The sequence below is a fragment of the Neofelis nebulosa genome, chromosome 7, assembly GCF_028018385.1.
Source record: "Neofelis nebulosa isolate mNeoNeb1 chromosome 7, mNeoNeb1.pri, whole genome shotgun sequence".
Lineage (NCBI taxonomy): Eukaryota > Metazoa > Chordata > Mammalia > Carnivora > Felidae > Neofelis > Neofelis nebulosa.
The window spans coordinates 53634346-53655929 of NC_080788.1; the positions used below are offsets into that span (position 1 = coordinate 53634346).

At 41.8% G+C, this 21584-nt stretch overlaps 1 protein-coding gene and 1 long non-coding RNA gene across 2 annotated transcripts in view; one reads left to right on the forward strand and one right to left on the reverse strand.

Moving 5' to 3' along the window:
- Positions 1–409: 409 nt before the first annotated feature.
- Positions 410–21584, forward strand: part of LOC131516568 (aromatase) — a 40176-nt gene continuing 19001 nt past the window's right edge. The window contains exons 1-3 of the mRNA XM_058737739.1: positions 410–600; positions 6019–6169; positions 18368–18522. Coding sequence (XP_058593722.1) covers positions 456–600; positions 6019–6169; positions 18368–18522 — 451 coding nt within the window. The 5' untranslated portion in view covers positions 410–455. The remainder of the gene's footprint in view (positions 601–6018; positions 6170–18367; positions 18523–21584) is intronic.
- LOC131516573 (uncharacterized) overlaps positions 13385–21584 on the reverse strand; it is a 127267-nt gene continuing 119067 nt past the window's right edge. Inside the window, exon 4 of the long non-coding RNA XR_009264155.1 lies at positions 13385–13680. This is a non-coding gene — a long non-coding RNA (uncharacterized LOC131516573). The remainder of the gene's footprint in view (positions 13681–21584) is intronic.

The following is a 21584-nucleotide window of genomic DNA, read 5'->3' on the forward strand; positions in this document are numbered from 1 at the left end:
GCCTAAACAATATCTGCTGATGAAGTCACAGAATGACTCCACCTCTGGAATGAGCTTCATTTTCTTGTATTTTGGTTAGAAATTTGACTCTCAATTGGGAATTCAGCCACTCTACCCACTCAAGGGCAAGATGATAAGGTTCTATCAGACCAAGCGTCTAAACGAACCTGAGACTCTACCAAGGTCAGAAATGCTGCACTTCAAGCCAAAAGATCTCTCTTTGGCTTGCTTGTTTTGACTTGTAACCACAACTTTGTCTTGTCTAGGTGTCCAATCACATTATAAAACAAAATGCTTGATTTCTATAGTACAGCATCCTTTGAACCAACAGGAGTCCTAGATATTCTTCTTCTTCTTCTTCTTCTTCTTCTTCTTCTTTTTTTTTTTTTTTTTTTTTTGCTGCTCTGATTTACATAGGGCTTTAAATTGTTTTTCCTGAGCTTAAGAAACAAAAGATGGTTTTGGAAATGCTGAACCCAATGCATTACAACATCACCAGCATGATGCCCGAAGTCATGCCTGTGGCCACCATGCCAATCCTGCTGCTCACTGGCTTTCTTCTTTTGGTTTGGAATTATGAGGACACATCTTCAATACCAGGTAAGTCAGTCATTTAGTTCTGTAACTAAGGAGATTATGTACTTGGTCTTTTGGTCCATGAGGGTAAAGAAAATTTTGCAAAAGGACAAAGAGCAAACCCAGGGAGATGGCTGAAGCCCATGGCAATGTTAGCAAATAAAAACTCAGGTGAAAAATTTTATTCCAATTAGCTGCACATTTCAAATGAAAGAATTTCAAAAATATCTCAGATGATCCCTTCCATTCTGCACTTTGCTTTGGTAAAGTAGACCTGGCACAAGTATCCTCTAAGTTTGAGATGAAGTGAAGCAAAGTAAGCCAGGTATTTTTTTTTATTATTCAAATTCATTCTAATTTTGCTCTGAAGGTAAAAAATGTCTCTGGAATGCCTCCTTTTTTTTTTTTAATTTTGTTCTTAAGCAATCTCTACACCCAGTAGGGGGCTCAAACTCACAACCCTGAGATCAAGAATTGCATGCTTCACTGACTGAGCCAGCCAGGTGCCCCTGGAATGCTTTCTATACTCCTCTTCTTCTGCCTCCCATTTTGCCTCATCCATGTGCTCTGCCCTCTTCCTTTCTTGAACTTATTCCCTCTCTTTATCCCACTCTTCATTTTCTCTTATTCTTGGGGATGAGTGTGATGGTGGTGCCACCATAAGGGCTGGCTGGGACCTGGACAGTGGAAGAAAAATGGGGGCCACTACGATTCCCTTGGAACATCATTCCCTGACAGAATCTTCAGCAAGGTCTATGGATTAATCAAAAGTAGAGTATAACATAATTATCCAGATAATTCCAGTAGAAACTCCCACCACTCCACACTATCAGATTAATTCAGGAATATCAGAAATACCCGACTATTATTCAGTTTTCAGTGAAAATTCTTCATGGCAGACATCCATTCCCAGTCCCATGAGATATCTGATAAGGATATGAAAAGCATAGTCATTACACACTTCCAAGTGTGGTGGGCTTCATTATAGCATGATTTAGGGTAGGAGTATGAAGCTGGTGCAAAGTGCCTCATGTCTGGATGCTTCAAATTTTTCCAGAGAACTGTCTATCTGACTCAGACTGATATTTTAGGTTACTTTAATGTCTAATTAAATAGAGCACTCAGTTAATGTTGTTCTCTACTGCCTGAGGGGTCTGAGGGAAGACTCTTCCATGGTCTTTAACCTGAACTCCTTTCCCCACACTGCCCCTTCCTCACTGGACTTCTTCCACAGTGGGGTCCTGGGTCAGGATCCATGAATGGAGGGTGAGGTGGAGAGTATTTTTAACAAGTTCCCCCAGATGTTTATGTTGCAAGTGTTGGAAGAAGTCCCTTGGACCTTTGAAGAAGGAGGTCAGCCTTTGGGGGGCAAGCATAAGAACTGGCATCTTATCTGGGGGAGGAAAGGGGAGACAATTGGCTTTGTCAGGGTGGTTCTTCCCAACCAGTACTTCTGAACTCCTTTTGCCAGTTTCCTTGAATCACTGGTTCTCTGCGCTCTTAGTTTTACAGGTTTGGGAGAAGCTCAGGGTCAGGGAAAGCCAAAGGGAATGAAGAAGGTAAAATGATTTAAAAGCCCTCAAGTCAGGAATGCCTACGTGGCTCAGTCCATTGTGTCTGACATGATGCCAGCGTTGTGGGATTGAGCCCCACATCAGGCTCCCCACTGAGTGTGGAGCCTGCTTGATTGTTTCTCTCTCCCTCTGCCCCTTTCCCTCTGCCCCTCTGTTCCTCTTCCCCTCTTGCCCCTGCCCCACACACAAGCCCTTAAGTCAGTTACAATTTACAAAGGAGTGTCATATTCATTTTCTCCTGTGCTCCTCACAGCATTGTGGTGAGGTAGGTGTGTTTATGCCCATTTTGCAGATGAAAAAACTGAGATTAGAGGGTAGATGGTACACAGCTAGTAAGTGATGAAAATGAGACTCAGAGCTAAGTTCCTTGATCCACGTTCCCTGAGAGGCCCTGCTGTGTTCAGAGCCAGGACTATGCACCCATAGGCAGGTGACTTAGTACTGCGAGAGCTATGGGAGTCTGGGGAGGACAGAGTCATTCCTACCTGGGGGTTTTGTTAAGTGTCAGTTCTGGGAAACTGCCCCAAGTTCACCAATCTCTGCCCAGGACCCACAGTTACCTGGCCCCTGGCAGCTCTCCTTTCCCCGCGGGCACATAGCTATCCCCAACCTTGCACATGGTTTCTCTCGCATAGAGCCTCTCTCTGACTTAGGAACCACATCCCCGGAGGCGGCACTGCAAAAAGGACGTGGCCACACATTCCCCTAACTCCCACTAAAAAACAACTTCACAGAAAGGTAAAATAGATATGTCATCACAGTCCAGGACAAGAAACAGGATGTTAGCAGCATCCCAGAAACTTCTCTTGTGCCTTTTCACTCATACCCCCTCTCTCATCCCCAGTGGTAAACATTCTTCTATTTTGTGACAATCACTTTCTTGCTTTTTCATGTTTTGCTACCTAATTTCATATCCCCAAACAATACAGATTAATTTTTGCCTGATGTTAAATGTTTTAGCAATCAAGTCCGACATTACTTCTATATTGCTTCTTTTGCTCAATATTATGTTTGTAAGATTCATCCACATTGCAACATGCAGCTACAGTGCATATGGTATCCAGTCACACAAACATTTCATGGTTTAATTACTGATGCTACTGTTGGTGGATCTTTGGGTGTCTCCATTTTGGGGATATCATGAACAGTGTTGCTATGAACATTCATGTGCACAAGTTTCTCTAGGGCATATACCCAGCATGGAATGCAACAGCTTCTTGATCAGGACAGTGGGTGAGAGATCCCAGCTGTTGGCTTCCCAGAGGCTGTTTCTGCACAAAAATGCAGTGCAGTATTTATTGCTCCTCTTTGGGCATGAAAGAGGCTCCCACAATTGCAGCATGCCTAGATATGCATTCTCAAATCTAAGAAGCAGAGAGCTGCTTAATGTGGATGCAACCAGAATATTTACCTAATATCCTACCAAAGTTTCTCCCCTCCTAAAGCATCCTTTTCTCAGCTGGAGGGTATAAGATATACGTATAAATGAAAGGCTCACATTGTGTTGTAATTATTTGGTATAGTACTCCACCCCCCCCCCCCCGCCCACATACTCTCCTCTCCCTATCACAGCATCTCCTGTCCATGACCTGTAGCTAGTGTCTATACCTAGTAGGGTCTCAGTAAGTGTTTGTTGGATGAATTAAGCTGACATGTGATTAGTCAGCAGGGACCCCAAACTCGGATTCTTTTCTGGTTAGAATACCCAGGTTTTCAACCTAAGCAAAGTTCATCGAATCTCCCTTTTTTAGTGGATAGAGATCTGCACTGTCGTATTTTAAACTTGAATGGTGGTTCCCCAATAGTAAGACCTTCTATATGGCGCCAAACTTTTAGATAAAAAGTAAAGAGTTCAGCCTTTCATTTGTATGCCTTTGGTTTTCATGGGCCTAGCATATTATGTAAGTAAATGTTTGTCAAATAAGGCTATTCCCAAATAGCCAGATGTTTGACCTCCTATGGACTAAATGTACATGATAAAGTGATATGTTTCCATTTTTATCAAAATGTAAATACAACCTAAAATACTCTAAATGAGGTTCACGTTTAAAACTTCATCCTTCATATTATACACACATCTCTAAATAACTTTAAAAATTCACCCAGCAGGGGCTCCTGGATGGCTCAGTGGGTTAAGCATCCGACTTTGGCTCAGGTCATGATCTCATGGTTGGTGGGTTTGAGCCCCACATCAGGCTCTGTGCTGACAGCTCAGAGCCTGGAGCCTGCTTCAGATTCTGTGTCTCCCTCTCTCTCTGCCCCTCCCCTGCTTGTGCTCTCTCTCTCTCTCTCTCACAAATAAACATTTAAAAGAATTTTAAACAATTCACCCAGGAAACATTTATTAAACATCTACAATGTTTCAAGCTGTAAATAGCCAGCAAAATAGTTTGTTATTATGCACAGCTTAATTGATTAGAGATCTGTATATCTGATGACATTCTAAGGAAATACATATTCACATTTGCTCATTTTAATCTTTTGAAGAATTTAATGAAATTATTTTAATATAAAGCCAATCATCTACTTATAATTCAGTGTTATTGGAACAATCATAAGATTAAGAAGAACCCTTTGAAAATGTTTTGGTTCTACATATAATGCCCAAGACCTTCACTTTAAAGAAAAAAAAAAAAAGCTAACAGTCTTATTCCCATTAACCCAGGTATTGCAAAGTTATGGACTAAATCTTATTTGCCGAATTTGGGACTAAACATGCAATTTAGATGACTCAAGCAAAAGCTTAGATTATCTAGATTATTTACACAACTCTTGCCCCTGGAGTGAGAACATGCACCATACAGTTGTGCATGGCAGCTTCATATTTTACTGACAGAATGAAAGTAAAGGAGAAAGATTTAGAAAAGCTACTACTTCACAAAAACCATTCCAAAAAATTTCTGTCTAACATTTTACCACCACCAGTAAAATCAAGCTAGCAAGTTTGTTCTCTGGTCTAGGCAGCAGCAAATTCCCCATTTTTTACTGGATTTATGTTCTTTACAGTTCTGCCATTGTCTACATAAGCAAGGACATGAGAAGTTACTGCTCTTGAGTAAAACCACATCACTGGACTCAAATTCTAATCTAGACATTGATCAGATTCATTACCTATGAGATTTAGCTTAGGATTCTTTTCTTAAACTGAGTCCTTTCTGAAGGTAAACAAAAAAGAAATGGATATTCTCTGTTTGAATATTATCTTTGCAGACCATGTCTGTCAGTTAAAAAGATTACACCAGGGGTGCCTGGGTGGCTCAGCTGGCTCAGCTGGTTAAGTGTCCGACTTTGGCTCAGGTCATGATCTCACAGTTCATGAGTCCAAGCCCCACATTGTCAGAGCAGAGCCTGCCTCAGACTCCCTGTCTCGTTCTTTCTTTGCCCCTCCCATGCTCGATCTCTCTCTCAAAAATAAATAAGCATTAAAAAAAATTACACCAAACTACAAACTCATGTTAAGCCTCCCATTCTGTCAGCTGGGGATCCAAACCAAAAGTTTTCAGACAAAACTCGGCAGCCAAATAGACCTGTCAGCTTGTCACATGTCCTGACTTCCATGCTTGTAAATAGATGGACTGACTGACTTGTATTTGAAACTCACTGATACTGCTTAACATGGTGAGAAAATAGTAGACACATACCCTGGTTCATTCAGACTGAATTAAGATCAAATGGAACTAGCATGGTATAGACACTGAACTACTGTTTTCACATGTTAAGCTTATGTGGGTTTTTAGTGATTCACAGATACACATCAGAAGTTGTAAAAGAGCATTTAGATATTAAAGAACAAGAATAGCAGTAACATAAAGCAGTTGCTCTTTCTGGTGTTGCTAAAATTCTGAATGTGATCTTTTCCCTTTCCTAGGTCCTGGCTATTGCATGGGAATTGGGCCCCTCATTTCCCACTGCAGGTTCCTGTGGATGGGGATTGGCAGTGCCTGTAACTATTACAACAAGATGTATGGAGAATTCATGAGAGTCTGGATATGTGGAGAGGAAACACTCATTATTAGCAAGTAAGTCTGTTAAGAATCGGAGACATATTTTTAAAACTAAAGCTGCATTTTTTCCTATTAAGTAACAAGCAAACTTATTTTGATATCTTGATCCTTTTGTTTCTAAGGGTATGTTTTTGCTACTGAAATGGAGGTGGGCAATTCCTAGGTGAAAATCTATCACTATATACAAGTGAAATAATTGGGTTTTGCCTAACGCCAGAGGTACACAGATAAAGCACTCTGGAAAGGTGGGAAACTATTCAAAACTTCTCTCCAGATGATTTGGGTTTGATAAAACATACTTTAGGGAGAGGCATTATCTTCTCTGCTTTCCTAAGATTTTGCTCTTCTCTCTATAAGTAAGCATTTAAAACAAAACAAAACACCTGAGAGAAAGAAATCAGTACCAATTTGCTAATGTGCTTCTAATAGTAGGCTACTGAGCACCTCTAGCAGGATAAAGAGTAGAAAAAAATGCTATTAATATGCTCTGATTCTATTTATGACTGTGTGCCAGTATCTCAGCTGAGTGATCTTAAAAAAAATCCGGAATATTGCCTATTTAAAAAAAATGGTTTGTTATATTCTCTGGATAAATTTAGCATTGAATTCATCCAGGATTAACCAAATAGGCATCGACTATAGAGAACTAGCGTTGTGAAATACTAGTTTTCGTTTTCACTGATCATAGAACATGGAGAATTTCAAAGAAAGCATATATCACTAGACTTTCATCTATTATTACTAGATATTTAACAATGTTATATGCCAACACTATCTCATTAATGAGTTTTTAGATTCTCTGACAGGGCTTTACCCAGAACTAAGACCAACTAGGGTTTTACCGATGAATTAGAATTATTTGTCCAGATACACAGACTATTGCCCAGAGGTAAGTGAAGCATTTCTGGAAACCACATGGATTTTTTTCAAGCCAAGCTGATATACATCATTTCATAAATACCACGATAATCTTTGAGCCCAATTCTTTGAAAGAAATAACTGAAAGAAGGGAGTGGGGGACCAATAATTATCCTTAGATTTTACTTCTCTTGGGATACTGAGCTCTGGTCAGCCAAATTTAGGTGAATTTGATACATTCTCACTTAAAAAAAATTTTTTTAATGTTTATTTATTTTTGAGAGAGGGAGAGAGAGACAGAACATAAGCAGGGGAGGGGCAGATAGAGAGAGGGAGGCACAGAATCTGAGCAGGCTCCAGGCTCTGAGCTGTCAGCATAGAGTGCAACATGAGGCTGAACCCATGAACCGTGAGATATAACCTGAGCCAAAGTTGGACACTTAACCGACTGAGTCACCCAGGCACCCCGATATTTTCTCATTTTAAAAATCCAATACTTTGGGGCACCTGGGTGGCTCAGTTGGTTGGGCGTCGACTTCGGCTCAGGTCACGATCTCGCGGTCCGTGAGTTCGAGCCCCGCGTCGGGCTCTGTGCTGACTGCTCAGAGCCTGGAGCCTGGAGCCTGTTTCAGATTCTGAGTCTCCCTCTCTCTCTGACCCTTCCCCGTTCATGCTCTGTCTCTCTGTGTCTCAAAAATAAATAAATGTTTAAAAAAAATTTTTTTTTAAAAATTACTATTTAAAAAATCCAATACTTTAATCACTTTGGCAACCGAATACAGTCTCAACATGTCCTGAGACTGATGGAGGCTTGCTTGGGACGTTGGCCCATTTGGCCCTGCTCTTGCATCCCTCAGCATAGCCAGTTGCCTTCCAGCGCTACTTGGCAGACAGGTAAAGGGACCTGCAGGATACTTATCCAAAAGGATATCCGTCTACAGCTCAGAATCTAGAGCAGTGGTCCTCACCCTGGCTGCACAGGGAGCTTATAAAAACCCCAAGGCCCAGGCCACACCCCAGCTTTCAGAATCTCTGGGGGTGGGACCCAGGCACCAGTAGTGTTCAGAGCTCCCCAAGTCATTCCAGTGTGCTGCGGAGCCTGAGACGGGAGAGCAGGTAAGCTGCCTCCAGCACAAAGGGGTCTCTCCTTGGGGGTAAGGGAGCCAATAAGCAGGGCTGGAGTGCTTTTGTCTTAACATCTTACTCTTTAGTCTAGCTCATGTGCTGAGCTAGTGTCAGATAAGAACCTGAGTGAAGAATGTGGCAAGGGCCCAGAGGACCAAAACAGAAATGGCTCTTAGATACTACATACTTGGCTCACCAGATACAGTCCTGGAAGCCCAAAGCCATTCCTGAAGTAGGATCCTTGTTACAGTGCAGGGTGGCATCTGACCACTCTGCTGTCTTCATGAGGAAAGTGACTTTAGCAACCCTGACCAACTCAGGTGCTGATTCATGCTCAAGATGCACACACAACCCATCCTGCCCCTCCCCCAGCTCTCCCACTTCTCTTCTTGTCCTGTCCTAACCGGCTTTTCACTGGTTGGAGTCTTTGTGTTCTCCTTAATTGCCTCGAGCGCTCAATTTTGTTGTTAAGGGCTGAGCTCCCTGCAGGAATAGGACATGTTTGTCCCCATCTCCTTCCCTCACCTGCTCTTCAGGTCCCTTCCAGAACTACCCGTGCCTCTTGAAAATACCCCAATTGGACCTCAGAAAGATTTTTATTTTTATTTGAATAGTTTGCCAGGTTTTTTTCTTTTGAAAAGTTTGAAATCTCTAGTCATTACAGCTGACTAGAGATTATGGCCCAACTTTTCCTACCAGCATAGTCTTGAAGTGGTGGGGGCTGCAGAATTTCACGGCGGGGGTGGGGGGTGGGGGTCAGGTGGGGGGTGGGGGAGTCAGGCCTGAGTGCTTCCAGGATGTTGCCTGAGCAACTCTGAACTCTGGGGGAAGGTTCATCTGGGCATCCGTAGAAAAAGCACTCACAATTCCCCAGGCAGGTAAGCTCTAAATTAATGAGGGTCTACAGATGTTGCCCATGATACTATATGTTGTGTGTATGTATCAGTTTTTGTAATGAATACAAAAAAAAAAAAAGAATGTGGGTGGCATTAATAAAGGGGGTTAGTAATTAACATGCTAATTATGGTCATATAGTAATGAACATACTAATTAGGGTTGTATTTGTGTATCTGTTTTAATCATATGTAAATTTATAGGAAATTCATTAATTTATTCTTTTAACATGCATTTATTGAGAATTTACTATATGTTAAGCACTGGATGATCCTAACTTATAATTATTATTGCCCCCCCATTCAATCATTAAATATTTATTGAGAACTTAACTATGTACACTGGGTATCATGAGCAAATCAGCCAAAAATTCCTACCATCATAGAGAAATATATTGTTGTATTGTTAATATACCAACAATAAATAAGTGTATCAGTAGGGTGACCAACTGTCTTGGTATGCCTGGAACAAGGGGGTTTTCTAGGATGGGGGACTTTGAATGTTAAAACTGGGACAGTCCCAAGCAAACCAAGATAGTTGCTCACACTATCTTCAGGTAGATATGTGCTATATAGGAAACTAAATTAGGGGACAGCCAGTTGCAGGGATGGAAGTGCAATTATAAATAGGTGGTCGAGGCATGCCTAATTCAGAAGACAGCATTTGAATAAAGACTTAAAGGAAGTGAGGGAAGGAGTCATGCAGAGAGGTAGAGGAAAACCATTCCAGACAGAAGGAACAGCAAATGCAAACCACTGCGGTGGAAGCCTGTCTGAAATGTTCAAGGAACAACAAGGACACCGGTGTGGCTAGTGGAAGAATAGTGGAGATGACACTAGAAAGGTATCAGGACAGTCAATAATATTGGGCCTTGCTGGCCATTGTAACAACTCTGAATTTTACCCTGCAATGAGATGGGAAGCCTTTGAAGAGTTTGAGTAGAAAAGTGACACATCTAACTCATTCATGTTTCAGCAGACTCCTGACTTCTTTACCCACATTCTACCCACATTCTTTGAGACTAGGTGTTAAAGGAACAAGGATGAATGCACAGAGGGCAGTTAGACAAGAGATGATGGTGTCTGGTCCGTGTGAGAGCAGTAGAGGTGGTAAGAAGTAAAATTCTAGGTATATTTTGAAGGCAAAGTCAATAAGGTGCTAAGAGATTGATGTTGGGTGTGAGAATTAAGGTGGTAGCATAGTGTTTTGCCTTGAATACCTAGAATGAGGGTATCATTACCTCAGGTAGGTGGAGTAAGTTTGGGATGGGGAGAAATTGGGATTCCATTTGGGATATTTTGACTTGATATGTGCAGTGTACAGCTGAGTAGGGTGTTGTGAAGGAAGGTCTGAGTCTTTTGACCCTCCACCACAGTTAGAAACTAGAAAAGGAGGCTGAGAAGGACAGCCAGAGAAGGGAAAACCAGGAGAGTATGGTGGTCTGAAAGCCACGTGATGAGGGTATATCAGGGAGGATGGAATTGTCAAACATGCCAGATAGCGCCAGGTTAATGGAAGAAGATTTGAGCAACATTTAGCAACATGGGTGACCTTGGCAATTTCAATGGAGTGGTGAGGGCAAAAGTCTCACTGTAGTAAAGAATGAGGAGAGAGAATTAGAGGCTACAGGAGGAAGACAACTCTTCCAAGGAGTTTGTCATAAAGGCAGCAGAGAAATGGAACAAAGAAATATAAAGAGATATATAGTCCAAGGAGTTTTTGTTAAGATAGGAGAAATCACAACATGTGTGTTATGATGGCAATGATGGATTATAAAGCAAAATTGTTGATGGAAGAGAAAGGGGTGTGCTAGGTGAAATGTGAAAGGGGGTACAGGTGACAGGTGGAGTTGGCGTTGAATAGGGACATGAAAGTTCATCCACAGTAAGTTTGAGAAGTTTGAATATATGAGCACAGATCCTAGTAGTTGGAGCTTGCAGAGATTCTTGCTTCTTTTTCCTCAGTGAATACATACATACATACATACATACATACATACATACATACATACCTAAGACTGGGGAAGTAGAATGCTTGAGGAGAGAGGAGGCAGGATTTAATAGTCATCTAGAACAGTAAGTGTGAATGGACTAGGGAAATGTAGTAGAATTGCCAGCTGCGCTAAGAGCCCACTTGAATTTAACTGGATTTGTCAGTGTGTGTGTGTGTGTGTGTGTGTGTGTGTGTGCGTGTGCGCGCGCGCGTGTGTACGTGTGCATGTGTGTGTTTTTTTTTCCCAGCCACATTCAGCTCCCAGGAACAAGCACAGAGTAAGCTAAGAGTTGGATTTAGCCAGGGGTAAGGTTTTACCAGGGGTAAAAGATTTTACCAGGCAACTATGACAAAGTAAGGATCAAGGGAGTTGAGGATTCATGGAAGAGAGTGATTTTAATGATTGACAACAAAATGTTTTTTCCAACTTTCTATTAAGAAAATGTTTAAATGAATAGGGAAGTTGAAAGAACAGTCTTCCCATTCCTTGCCCCCATGACATTGACCTCTTGAAGAGACCAGGCCAACTGTCTTATAGAATGTGTTTCACATTTCTGAATTTCTCTCTTTACATTATGATGTCACTTAACATAGTCCTCTACTCCCTGTGTTTCTTATAAACTGAAAATTATGAATTTTTTTAGAGAGATAGAGTGTGAGCAGGAGAGGGAGGTGGAAAGAGAAGAGAGAGAGAGAGACCCAAGAAAGCTCCACACCCAGCTTGGAGCCTTACACAGTGCTCAATCTCACAACCCTGGGATCACGATATGAGCCGAAATCAAAAGTTGGACCCTCAACCAAGTGAGCCACCTAGACACCCTAAACTGAAAATTATGTCTCAGTTTAATTCAGGTTAAACATTTTTGTAATAATACTTCCTTGGTAGGGCTAGGCACTTCATATTGCATCACATCAGGAGACAAGGAAAAGTTGTCCCACTATTAGGGATGCTAAATGTGATCACTTGGGTAGGGTAGTTACAGTCAGATCTCTCTATTATAAAGATTGTTTTCCTCTTGCAGTGACTCCAGTATTTAGCTGGGTATGTGAGGATATTAGAGGGGCAAAGGACAAGGGGAAGGTAATGGGATCAACAGAGACTAAGTCTCGGGCACAAAACAGGTCTATATGGGCAAGTGTTTTTAAATGTTTGGTACCAATTATTCCATTAATTTTCTCCTCCATATTTATTTCTAGTACTCATCACTCTTGAACCTGGCCACAGATGTGTGAGTCCTTTTTTTTTTTGAAGGTTGTATTTTTAAGTAATCTCTACACCCAACATGGGTCTTGAACTCACAACCCTGAGATCAAGAGTCGCATGTTCCACCGACTGAGCCATCCAGGATCCCCTATGCGAGTCCTTTAAATTCAGAACTGAAAAGTGGCTTCCTCTTCACTACCTAATAACTTATTTCCTGGCCACTTTTCATTTTGAATAGACAATAGGTTTGCCATCTTTGGTGCTGTCTTTTTTTTTTTTTAATTTTTTTTTTAACATTTATTTATTTTTGAGACAGAGAGAGACAGAGCATGAACAGGGGAGGGGCAGAGAGAGAGGGAGACACAGAATCTGAAACAGGCTCCAGGCTCTGAGCTGTCAGCACAGAGCCCGACGCAGGGCTCGAACTCACAGACTGTGAGATCATGACCTGAGCTGAAGTCGGACGCTCAACCGACCAAGCCACCCAGGTGCCCCTGGTGCTGTCTTTTGACTTCAGTCATGTTTAAAGAAGAACAATGAAGGGGAATGGGAGAAACAGGCTTCCAATTATGGAACGAATAAATCACAAGGATGAAAGGTACAGTATGGGGAGTACAGTACTGGTATTGTAATAGCATTGTATGGTGACAGATGGTAGCTACACTGTGGTAAGCACAGCATAATGTATAAATGTGTTGAATCACTGTGTTGTACACCTAAAAACTAATGTAACACTGTGTGTCAACTATACTCAAATAAGGAAGGAAGGAAGGAAGGAAGGAAGGAAGGAAGGAAGGAAGGAAATAAATAATGACTCCAGGGGCACCTTGGTGGCTCAGTCAGTAGAGCGACCGACTTTGGCTCAGGTCATGATCTTGCAGTACGTGAGTTCAAGCCCCGGATCGGACTCCATGCTGACAGCTCGGAGCCTGGAGCCTGCTTCAGATTCTGTGTCTCCCTCTCTCTCTCTGCCCCTCCCCTGCTCATGCTCTGTCTCTCTCTCAAAAATAAATAAACGTTAAAAAAAAAAAAATAAGAAATAATGACCCCAGTTACCATGCAATTTACACTACCCTTCTGAGGGTAGTGTCCCTTCTGAGCTTGGGGACTCACCTGGTCTCTCTTCAGTGTATCCCCCAGTCAATATAACATCTCCTTCAACTGGTGTTATAGGCTGGCCCACAAGGCTGGAGCATGGTCTCTACTATTTTCATGACCACCCTGTGTGCTCTGGGCTGGAGTCCCTAGTTCTTCACCAAAATTTATTTCTTCACTTTCCCAATTTACTCTGGTTATATAAAGCCAACCTACTTTTGAAAAAAGGCCTTGTTTTAAATTGCTCACTGGCAGCCAGTCACTCTTCACTCTCACTGTATATCACTTCTGTCTTAACAGCTTTGTCCCTTGCCAAGTCGGAGCCTCTGACTCGAAATAACTGAGATGTTGGCGCCCCCTAAAGAACACATTTATTTTTAAACTTAGCTCTTTATTAAGTAATGCACATTTAGTTGGGTTTAAGTTTGGGGTTTCTTGTTTCTTTTTTAAAAATCAATTACTAATTTCTCAAAGTAAGTGGCCATGCTAATGTGGTTAAAGCAGTATATAAAAGCTCTAGGGGTCAGAGCGGAAAGAATAGCGCTCTGCTTTACCTCTAGGCACTTAAAGTTCTTAGATACAAATTTGTGAATAAAGAATATACAAATTACTTACTTTCTGCTGTGAGAGAAGCTAAAGTCCTAATATCTATTAATAATCTTTTCAGCCCTCTCAAAGCATGACTTCTCTATACAGGAAAAAATTTTTAGCTGTTTGTCAGTCAAATTAATTCCCTGGAATACAAAGAGAAGCATCTGTATTTTTGTTTTTATTTTTGTTGCTAGGAAGAGAAATACTTGTCCAAAACTTGGGATCATTTGATGAATAATATCTGGAATTAAATCAAGAGAATATTTGACTTAATAGAGAGTGTTTTGATTTGAAAATAAGATGTTTTTCCTTGAAAGAAATAATCTAGTAGACAATTTATTCATATAATAATTATGTTTTCATTTCCTGACAATGCCATCATTTCAGGGCCTTTCTTTTAAAATTTAAATAGGACTATGGAACCATCACAAATGTGAGGGTTTGGCTAATACTTAGCCCACTACTCAGCCAGAGCACAGCACCTTTGGCCCAATGTCTTCTTGGGAATGTGTTTTCACAGGCATTAATTGAACAACCTAATAAAGGCACACTCATCCTTCTAGGAGCCAAGTATCAACTTTAAGAAGGAGAAGCAAGTGGTAAGATGGTCACTGCAGCCCAGTGCACATACTATAATCACCACTCCCCATCTTTGAGGGTTATGTGCTCAGAAACACTGCAGAGGAGGAGAATTTGCAGCTGAGAAACAAAATTTCAGTGGAGAAGTGGGCAGGAAGAACCAAAGTTGCAATGAACACATGAAAACTTGTATAAAGTTCACCAAAAATAATAATGGTGTCTAAAACACTGATGATATTTTACGTATCTTGAATTTGCACAATTGGGCACTATGCTGCTACTTTCTCTTCTCTCTTTCTCTCTCTCCCACACCAGAAAATGCCCAGGTTCTCCCCCCTTGGCAGTATCAGACAGATGTTTATAAATATATTTTGCTTCCTTGCAATAATATTCTCTTCCGATTCCTCTGCTCAAATGTTTAGTCCTAATTTTATGATCTCTGCCTCTGAACGCCTCTCTGGTCTCAGAGACATGGGGTAGCTTATAATCTAGGTGAAAAAAACCCTGGGGGGTCTATTTCAACTTACCTAGCAGACCTGGGCAGTTTAGTTCCCAAGACCCAAAGTCAAGGATTATGTCACTTGAGCTCTGCCCGTGATCCCCAGCAGAGCATACACAGGTAAGCTACATTGATACATGGCCTGGCTCCAGTATAGTAAACATGGCCGAAAGTCAGACTAATGACAGTGTACCCTGCCTCAGCTTTCTTCATTGCCTCCCATAGTTGCACCACAGAAAACCTCTACTCCTTCTCTGCTAACCACTTGGCCCCTCTTTTTAATTCCCAAACGCTGCTCCCCTTTTCTCCCTATCTCCAAGAAAAATGGCTATCAATTTGAGTATACTTAAGTGGAAAATTTTTGAAGTTGCTGAAAATATATATGGAGAGAAGTAAATCTGCTTATGCTGACAATTTACTAAGGGGAATTTGCATTTGGCCGTGTCGTCCACATATAAATACTGTGACCTAGGCCTTGTAATCTGAAGAGCCTGTTATCATGCCCCCTCAGAGGAGTCTGGGTAATGTATGTACTTGGAACATGCTTTGTTAGCGTAGGGAGGTAGAGGACAATAAATGAGACTTTGGGGCTAAGCACAGCCTCTGTGGTCCTCTGTGTACTCTGTGTTCTTACTGTCCACTCAGCAGCACAGGGATGTCTGAGGGCCCCAGGCCTCAGAGGCGGCATGCTCCAGCCTTATGTATGGAAAGGCTGGGCCTTGGACGGAGGCGGCTGACATATGACCTCTCTTTCCTCACTCACTCAACCATAACCATGTACCCCTGTCAGTGAGAATTTCGGGGTCTAGCTGCCTGCACTCCCACCTCCTGCACTGTTTTGTCTGCCTCTTATCCTCACTGTACAGACTTTCTTCCATATCCTTCAGATAATCTCATTTGATTTTTCCAAATGAGTGGTATTTGTGTCCGGTCTATGCCTACAATGTGATATTGGCATTTATGAAAATAATAGACATACAAGCACCACATGTCCTGCTTATTATCTTCTCTATTCTCCAACAAACACTATCCTGCCTGTCTTCATGTAATGCCCTTCTGCTCAGCATATGAAGGGTAGCCACCTAGCTTATGAGCACGTGCCATGTTGGAGTTCCAGTTTCTGACCCATGTGGTCCGCGGCCTCAGCTGTCACTCAGCCTTTGTCCAGCTAGCCTGTTTCCCTCTGGGCCCTGCATGAACCTCTTTTCCAGCCAAAGCCCCTTGCCATAGGAAGTGCAGTCACTTGTAGTGTTTCTTAATTTCTCTCTCGGCAGATGAAAAATGAATTTATTCCATCCACCCCACAATTCTCAACTTCATAAATTCCCAGCAGACTTCTTTTTCTGAGCACTGATCCAGGAGTCCTCTCCTCCCCAAATCTGCACTCTGTAGCATTCATCTCAGCTCTCTTCCCTCTCCCTCCCCATGCTGCTAGCTGCAAGTATACCCTGCAGTAAACCCACCTACCATTTATACTGAAGAGCACAATTATCCTCTTATCCTTTATCCTGTTGATTATTAAATGACTTAAATTATCCATTTATCCTTCCAATGCCACAGGATAACTTCTAAGCAGTCTTAACAAAACATCTCAACAAGGTGAGTTGGTCTCTCCCTGCAGAAGAATTCTGTACTACTATCCTAAGAAGATAATATTCTCCTCACGTGTGCAGGCTTCTAGAACTTCTTCAGCTAGAATTTTATAACATTTCATAACTCTAAGTGCCTCATCATGCCCAAATTGACCCCCGGGATGTGGGGGGAAGGGAGCAGCTCCTAGAAGAAGAAATGGTGGGGAGGGGAGAGGAAGAAGGAACTGCTTTCTCCTGCCTAGTTCCTCCCATGCCTTAAAACTGAGCACAGGTCTGGAAAACAGTGTGGAGGTTCCTCAAAAAATTAAAAATAGATCTACCCTATGACCCAGCAATAGCACTGCCAGCAATTTACCCAAGGGATACAGGAGTACTGATGCATAGGGGCACTTGTATCCCAATGTTCATAGCAGCACTTTCAACAATAGCCAAATTGTGGAAAGAGCCTAAATGGCCATCAACTGATGAATGGATAAAGAAATTGTGGTTTATATACACAATAGAATACTACTTGGCAATGAGAAAGAATGAAATATGGCCTTTAGTAGCAACGTGGATGGAACTGGAGAGTGTGATGCTAAGTGAAATAAGTCATACAGAGAAAGACAGATACCATATGTTTTCACTCTTATGTGGATCCTGAGAAACTTAACAGAAGACCATGGGGGAGGTGAAGAAAAAAAAAAAACAGAGAGGGAGGGAGCCAAACCATAAGAGACTCTTAAAAACTGAGAATAAACTGAGGGTTGATGGTGGGTGGGAGGGAGGAGAAAGTGGGTTATGGGTATTGAGGAGGGCACCTGTTGGGATGAGCACTGGGTGTTGTATGGAAACCAATTTGACAATAAATTTCCTATTTAAAAAAAAAGAATAAAAAGAAAGATAGTTTGAGTCTGAAAAAAAAAACTGAGTGTGGGCGGGGGGTGGCGCAGAATGGAGGCAAAACAGTGAGGAGGAGCTGAGAAGTTCAGGGAAGCCTGTTGGCAAGGTCCCAGTGCTGCTACCTCAAGGGCTATCTAATGGCTCACCATGTCCTATATCCTGAGAGAACTCTGTGACCCTGGAGACCTTGATGAGTCAGGATGGAATGCAGAGCCCCAGGATAGCTGCTGTCACCACCACAGACAGCTGTCAAGGCCCAGCCCAGCCAGCTAAGCCCAGAGCCTGGAGTGACCAGGAGGTGTCCTTCAAGCCCAGAATGATACCCACCGGAGGGTCCAGGCCTGATTAGAGACTCTGGGGATAGATGGTACAAGGCCAGACTACTGGTTCCAAATGAAGATGACATCAGCAATTCCAGGAACTCTGAGAACTTCCTGAGGAACTCTGAGAACTGAGAACTTCCGAGACTCACTCCTGTAGAGGGTGGCACTGTCTGGAGTGGGGCTGGAGGCTCTCAGGACCCTCTGGTGGAGTGGAGGGCTTGGATTCTCAAAGCCTTGCAGCTCTGATCCCAGTTGTGGGTAGTATTTTAATGACTTGGAATTAGAAAAGAGGGAAATAAAGAATGGTGTGTGTGTGTGTGTGTGTGTGTGTGTGTGTGTGTGTGTATGTGTATATGTGTTCTATCTTTCGTGGTGCTCAAGCAGGGTGTCAGGAGGTAGAAGTATTTCAACTGGAGAGGATGTTCTTCCACTAACAGAAGTGTTTATTCAATACGAATTCTAGAATGCACTGCATTTAGATCAACATGCATTTGCTAAGAGAGTCACCTGGTATCAAAATCATCACGATGAGTTCTCTTAACCCTTACAAATTCACACTAAGGTTTGCTGTCTCTGCAGGTCCTCAAGTATGTTCCATGTAATGAAACACAGTCACTACAGCTCCCGATTCGGCAGCAAACTTGGGTTGCAGTGCATCGGCATGCATGAAAATGGCATCATATTTAACAACAATCCAACCCTCTGGAAAGCTGTTCGACCTTTCTTTACAAAAGGTAATCAGGTGCTGGCTACATTCTGCTCTTTTGTCTAAAAATGTGCCCACTATTTTGGAATTTAAATTTTGCCACTTCACTTATTTTGAAATAATAAGATATGGTAGGAACTGTTCTAAGCACTTAATATTTTAATCCCACAGCAACCCCATGTAGTACACACTCTTATCACCTACATTTTACAAATGGGAAAACTGAAGTTTACATAGGTGAAGTAACTTACCCAAAGGTCCCAATATTAATAAAGAGTGGCCCAGGAGACAACCCCAGAGCCTGCATTTTTAACCACCACAAATTCTGTTCTTCCTGTTGATGCACAAAGCAATTTCATAGACATGAAGAAGAGATGGAGCTCTACACTTAGGATCATTTCAATTAAGAATTTAGTGTGGAAGGGGTGGCTCAGTCAGTTAGGTGTCCAACTCTTGATTTGGGCTCAGGTCATGATCTCACAGTTTGTGGGGCTGAGCCTCCCCTCAGGCTCTACCCTGACAGCAGGAAGCCTGCTTGGGATTCTCTCTCTCTCTGTCCCTCTCCACCATCCCTACACCACCCACTGAGTGCTCATGCACATCATGCACGCAAAGGCATGCACACATGCTCATTCTCAAAAATAAATAAACTTTAAGAATAAATAATAAGAAAGAAAGAAAGAAAGAAAGAAAGAAAGAAAGAAAGAAAGAAAGAAAGAATGAATGAATGAATTTAGTGTGGAGGCACCTAGGTGGCTCAGTTGGTTAAGTGTCTGGAGCCTTGATCTCAGGGTTGTGAGTTCAAGACCCATGTTGGGCTCCATGCTGGGCATAGAGCTTACGTTAAAAAAATTTTTTAGTAAGAATGTAGTGTGTCAGTCACATGTTTGATTTAAACACAGCCAAGCAATGTGCTTGCTAGATCACTGACTAACATTCCAGATGTTTTAACAGAAAACAGTTTGTGAATAAAACTTAAGAGAATTGTAGAACTAGGAAGGACTGTATATGTCATCTCGTTAAGCCTCTGAATTTTATAGTTGAGAAAATACAGTCCTAGAAAGGTTGCGATTTTTGCCCAGGCAACATAGTAAGTAATAGATAAGCAGAGACCCCACCCCAAGTCTCCTTATCTAGTGATTTTCCCCTTTACTATATCTTGCTGGAAATGAAGAGGTTGGGGAATATACATGACCAGTCTTTGACATCAACATCAATGAAGATAATCATGTCCTGGAACCATTTTCCGTGATAGAATACGGGGCTAGATAGATTTTATGTCTGACCTTCCACCACCAATATTCTTCCCTCTAGCCAGCCTCTGTAGTGAACCTGGATGCCTCCCATGTGCTGCTGAGATAGGGAGAATCTATGCCTATCCCAGTTGAGCACTGATTCCCTCTACAGAGTTGTCCATCACCAAGACTCGGTACAACTCTATTGTGGACTCCACTGTATTTGTCTCCTATTGCTGCTGTAACAAATTGCCACAAACTTAATGACTTAAAACAACATATCAGTTATCTTATAGTTCTATAGATAAAAAGTTTGACATAGGTCTCAATGGACGAAAATCGAGGCGTTGGCTGGGCTGTGTTTCTGGAAGCTCCAGAGGAGAACCTGTTTCTTTGTCTTTTCCAGCTTCAGAGGCCACCTGCATCCCTTGGCCTGTGGCTCCTTCCTCTGTCTTCAAAGCTAGCAACAGCAGGTTGAGTCCTTTTTATATCACATCTCCTAGACCATCCTTCTTTCATCACATCACTTTCTGATTCTGAAGGCTGCTAGAAAAGGTTCTTTGCTTTTGAGGACCCATGTAATTAGGTTGGGCCCACCCAGATAATCCACAGTAATCTCCCCATCAATTCCTCAACTTGAATCATATGGGCCAAGTCCCTTTTTCCATGTAAGGTGACATATTAATAGGTTCCAGGGATTAGCACCTGGGAAGCTTTAGGGGGCTATTACCCTGCCTATCACTTGTGTTGGGCAGTTCAATACTCTGATACCTTACAAAACTGCAGACTGGATTAATGGAAAGACTATAGGACTCAGGATTATAAATGGTGGGTCCAAGTCCTAGCTCTGCCACTTTACTAGCTATGTGACCTTGGACAAGTCATTCAACCTCTCTGAGCTTCCATTTCTTTCTCCACAAAAGGTGATACCACAGAATATTAATTCTAGAGTTATTGTGATGAATAAGTGAAATAATGCTGTAAGACCCTATAGAAATGTGGGGGGTTTTTGTTTGTTTTGTTGAAGTATAGTTGACATACAATATTATACTAGTTTTAGGTATATGACTTAGTGATTCAACAATTATATATGTTATGAAATGCTCCCCACGATAAGTGTAGTCACAATACAAAGATGTGACAATATTACTGACTATATTCCCTATGCTGTACATTATATCTCCATGACTTACTTATTTTATAACTGGAAGTTTGTACCTCTTCACCCCCTTCACCTATTTCACCCATCCCCACCTCCTCTCACTTCTAGCAACCACCAGTTTGTTCTCTGTTTTTGGGTCTGTTTCTTTTTGTTTGTCTGTTCATTTGTATTGTTCTTTATATTCCATATAAAGTGAAATCATGTGGCATTTGTCTTTTTCTCTCTGACTTACCTCATTTAGCGTAATACCCTCTAGGTCCATCCATGTTGTTGCAAATGACAAGATTTGAAATGTAAGTTTTATTTTACTTTGCTGTTTGGCCCAGGTGCATTAGGAATATGTGAACTAGTGTTTAGGAGCAATTAACTCTCACATACCAACATGGTTTACCTTGCCATGCAAAAATTAATAGAATTTAAATTTTTTTAACATTTATTCATTTTTTTGACAGAGACAGAGGATGAGTGGGGGAGGGGCAAAGAGAGAGGGAGACACAGAAAGCAAAGCAGGTTCCAGGCTCTGAACTGTCAGCACAGAGCCTGACGTGGTGCTCGAACTCATGGACTGTGAGATCATGACCTGAGCTGAAGTCAGATGCTTAACCAACTGAGCCACCTAGGTGCCCCAAAAATTAATAAAATTAAAAAAATTTTTTTTAAATTTTTTTAATGTTTATTTATTTTTGAGACAGA